Source organism: Physella acuta, unplaced genomic scaffold (genome assembly GCF_028476545.2).
Source record: "Physella acuta isolate Inbredline_101_S28 unplaced genomic scaffold, ASM2847654v3 ptg000412l, whole genome shotgun sequence".
Taxonomy (NCBI): Eukaryota; Metazoa; Mollusca; class Gastropoda; family Physidae; genus Physella; species Physella acuta.
In genome coordinates this window covers 1,138,559-1,141,340 of record NW_026731931.1, presented here as the reverse complement: position 1 = coordinate 1,141,340, position 2,782 = coordinate 1,138,559, and the positions used below count along the sequence as shown (strand labels likewise).

Here is a 2,782-nt window from a genome sequence, read left to right as displayed (position 1 = left end):
ACAAATGGTCTAAATTTTTCCGAACCTATCGGGGGGGGGGGGGGGGGGTGCGGTCATTTAAAACTTGCGTGGAGCACACTTAGAAATTGTATAGAAATTGTATTACATTTATTTAGAACAGTAAGGGGAGAGTAGAAGGGGAAAAATATTTCTCTAGAGTTCAAAATGTTTTATTTTTCTTCTTCTAATTTTACATTTAAAGCGCCAACGTAATCTAAACATACAATGCTAAGTTTATTTTTTATGTAGAGCAATGAATTCACTTTTAATACAGATGCTTGCAAGGATGGTTTTATTCACCACCAAAAGTCCAACACTTGCCTCAAGGTGTTTCCAAAGAAAACATTCTCAGAGGCAGAAGAGTTTTGTAAGAATAGTTTATTTGGTCCAACAAAGAGCAGAGGAAGGCTGGTTGAAATCTTGGATCAAGAGATGGACGACTTTATCAAGAGTGATTTACATTTTTAAATTAATTATTCCTTGATTATTTTTTTTTTTTTTGCAATAGTAAAACATGTTTGTAATTAGGTACGATTTTAATTATTAACTGAACATGTTGATAATCATACTGTTTTAAAAATATTGTTTTTCTTTATTTTGTGTTATTATTTATTATGTTCTTTTCTAAAACAAGATATTACGTATAGACTTTAACTTAACAACTTAAATAATGAATGATCGTGTAAGTTTTATTTGCCATCATCATTTTGACACTGATACAAAGCGAATCATTACAGGACATGTTCTGAAATTTAACAACGATGTCTTTATCGGGTTGTACCGCAACACATCGGAGTCATTTCAATTTGTTGGCTCATTACAGGTTGTAATTTTGTCATAATTGTAGTTGCATCAAAGATATTATTAATGTTTACATTAATGTCGGTATTCTATATAGGTTGATTGTTCTTTTATTATTTAAATATTTTAGTCTGTATATCATGCTTTACCACCATTGCAAAGCTTGTTTATTTAATTATTTTATTAAAATTAAAATTAAAATTTGATTTTACATATTTTAAAATATAAGTTAAATATAAAACGAAAATAAAAACATCTTTTTTTAACATATATTAGTCGATCTATCATTAGAATCAGCCTAAGCCATGACAAGAATTATACAATTTAGTTTATCAATTGTATATGTAAGTGTTGTTCAAGTAATTGAAATACGTTTTAAAATGTTGAACTCAAGACACCGGTGTACTTTGGGTGGAACTCTACAAGATTCGGCTTTAATGAAACGGTTGCCATGACAACAGTCGGATGGACAACACACCATGCTCAAGCCAAGATGGGATTTATTTGTCAGAAAAGTTTTGACAGCAAACAATGTGAGTTTTTACTTCAACATTTTTTGGTGATCCCTGTGATATAAATAGATTTTATTTTTGTGGTTAACATAAAACATTACTATTTATGTAACTTATGTGTCTCTATAGTAGATAAAAGCCCAAAATAAAATGAAAAGGCACTCAACTTATCAGTATTTTGGAAATTAAGAAATAAAGTACAACTTCGTTTTGTTGAGGTCACTAAACATTTGCCAGTTATTCCAATATAAGATCTTGTAATTATATACGAAATTTATTCCAACTACCTGAACGTGCTGGTGTCGTAGCCTTCACACAAAAATAAGCCCATATATACTCCGTATTTGATGAAACGCTGAGGTGAAAATGGTGTCAAATGTCATGTGATTTTTGTGCATGATAACAATACTTCCTCTGAATACGAGAATGTAAAAATACACTTTTTATTCACTCTTAACGAATACTGTTAATTGCATCTGTATGTTGTATAGTACTTTTTATATAACTTAAAACAGACAGAAGCTGTACACTTTATGGGTCGGGCAAGTTGGCAAGTCCTGGATATCCCTTCCGATATTTGAATAATCAGAAATATACATGGACTCTGTCAACTCGAGCTAAAGCTAATATAATTTTAAAGTAGGTATTTATAAAGCATACATTACTAAAACGTTGTACCTTTTACGTAGGTGACATTGAACTAAACCACTTTGTTCCTAAAACATTTTTTGTAGCATATCATTTGTGGAAACAGAGTCTTGTCATCGCGACTATATCACCGTGTACGACGGAGCTACTGAAAATGATCGAAGTTTTAGAAAAGTTTGTGATAGGGGAGACTCAGCTGTGATGGTATCGACAACAAACATCTTGTTGGTCACTTTTAAAACAGATAGTTCTGGTACATACAGAGGATTTTATGGGGAGTTTTATTCACAAGGTAAGTAATCAAAATTTTGGAGCATACAAACTTGTGCGAACACTTGAAAGACAAACGTGTTAAAAACCATGCACTTGAAGAATAGCAACATATAATACACATACATGTAAGAAATATAATTTACGTATTACTTTGTTCATAAATGATACGAATATTCGACCAAACTAGCAAAACATTGCTACAAAACATTATTCTGATCATTTTAATTAAATCTATAGCTATTTTTTCTCACGTTATAATTGATTATGTTTTATTTATATCATCAAAATTTCACACCTTAGCAGAGGCGACTGTATAAAATGCTGACCACCGAGGTCTTTGAAACAGATGAACACTACTTTTTCTAACTACAGTGTCTTGGACCAAAACGGGAAAAGGCTGCAAAATAAAAATATGCTTATATTACACATAACATACTCAATATTGGCACACATTTCTCTTCATAAATGACATTTTGCATGATCTGACCAATGCAGATACCCACACCATATTGAATGGATCGAAAGGTTTTATCTCTAGTCCTGGATAT

The 2,782-nt window shown here is 31.3% G+C and overlaps 1 protein-coding gene across 1 annotated transcript; it reads left to right on the top strand.

Moving 5' to 3' along the window:
- Positions 1–1,252: 1,252 nt before the first annotated feature.
- LOC131942569 (deleted in malignant brain tumors 1 protein-like) lies at positions 1,253–2,551 on the top strand. The gene is made up of 4 exons (XM_059302463.1): positions 1,253–1,334; positions 1,829–1,952; positions 2,048–2,253; positions 2,535–2,551. Exons 1-4 carry the CDS (start codon positions 1,253–1,255, stop codon positions 2,549–2,551), a joined length of 429 nt encoding a protein of 142 aa, XP_059158446.1.
- Positions 2,552–2,782: the final 231 nt, after the last annotated feature.

What these genes read in the sequence shown, in the direction of transcription:
- LOC131942569 (XM_059302463.1), top strand. Translation starts at nt 1,253, where the DNA reads ATGACAACAGTCGGATGGACAACACACCATGCTCAAGCCAAGATGGGA. An exon ending in AAGTTTTGACAGCAAACAAT is followed by an intron (nt 1,335 to 1,828) that starts GTGAGTTTTTAC and finishes AACTTAAAACAG; the next exon opens with ACAGAAGCTGTACACTTTAT. An exon ending in AAAGCTAATATAATTTTAAA is followed by an intron (nt 1,953 to 2,047) that starts GTAGGTATTTAT and finishes CATTTTTTGTAG; the next exon opens with CATATCATTTGTGGAAACAG.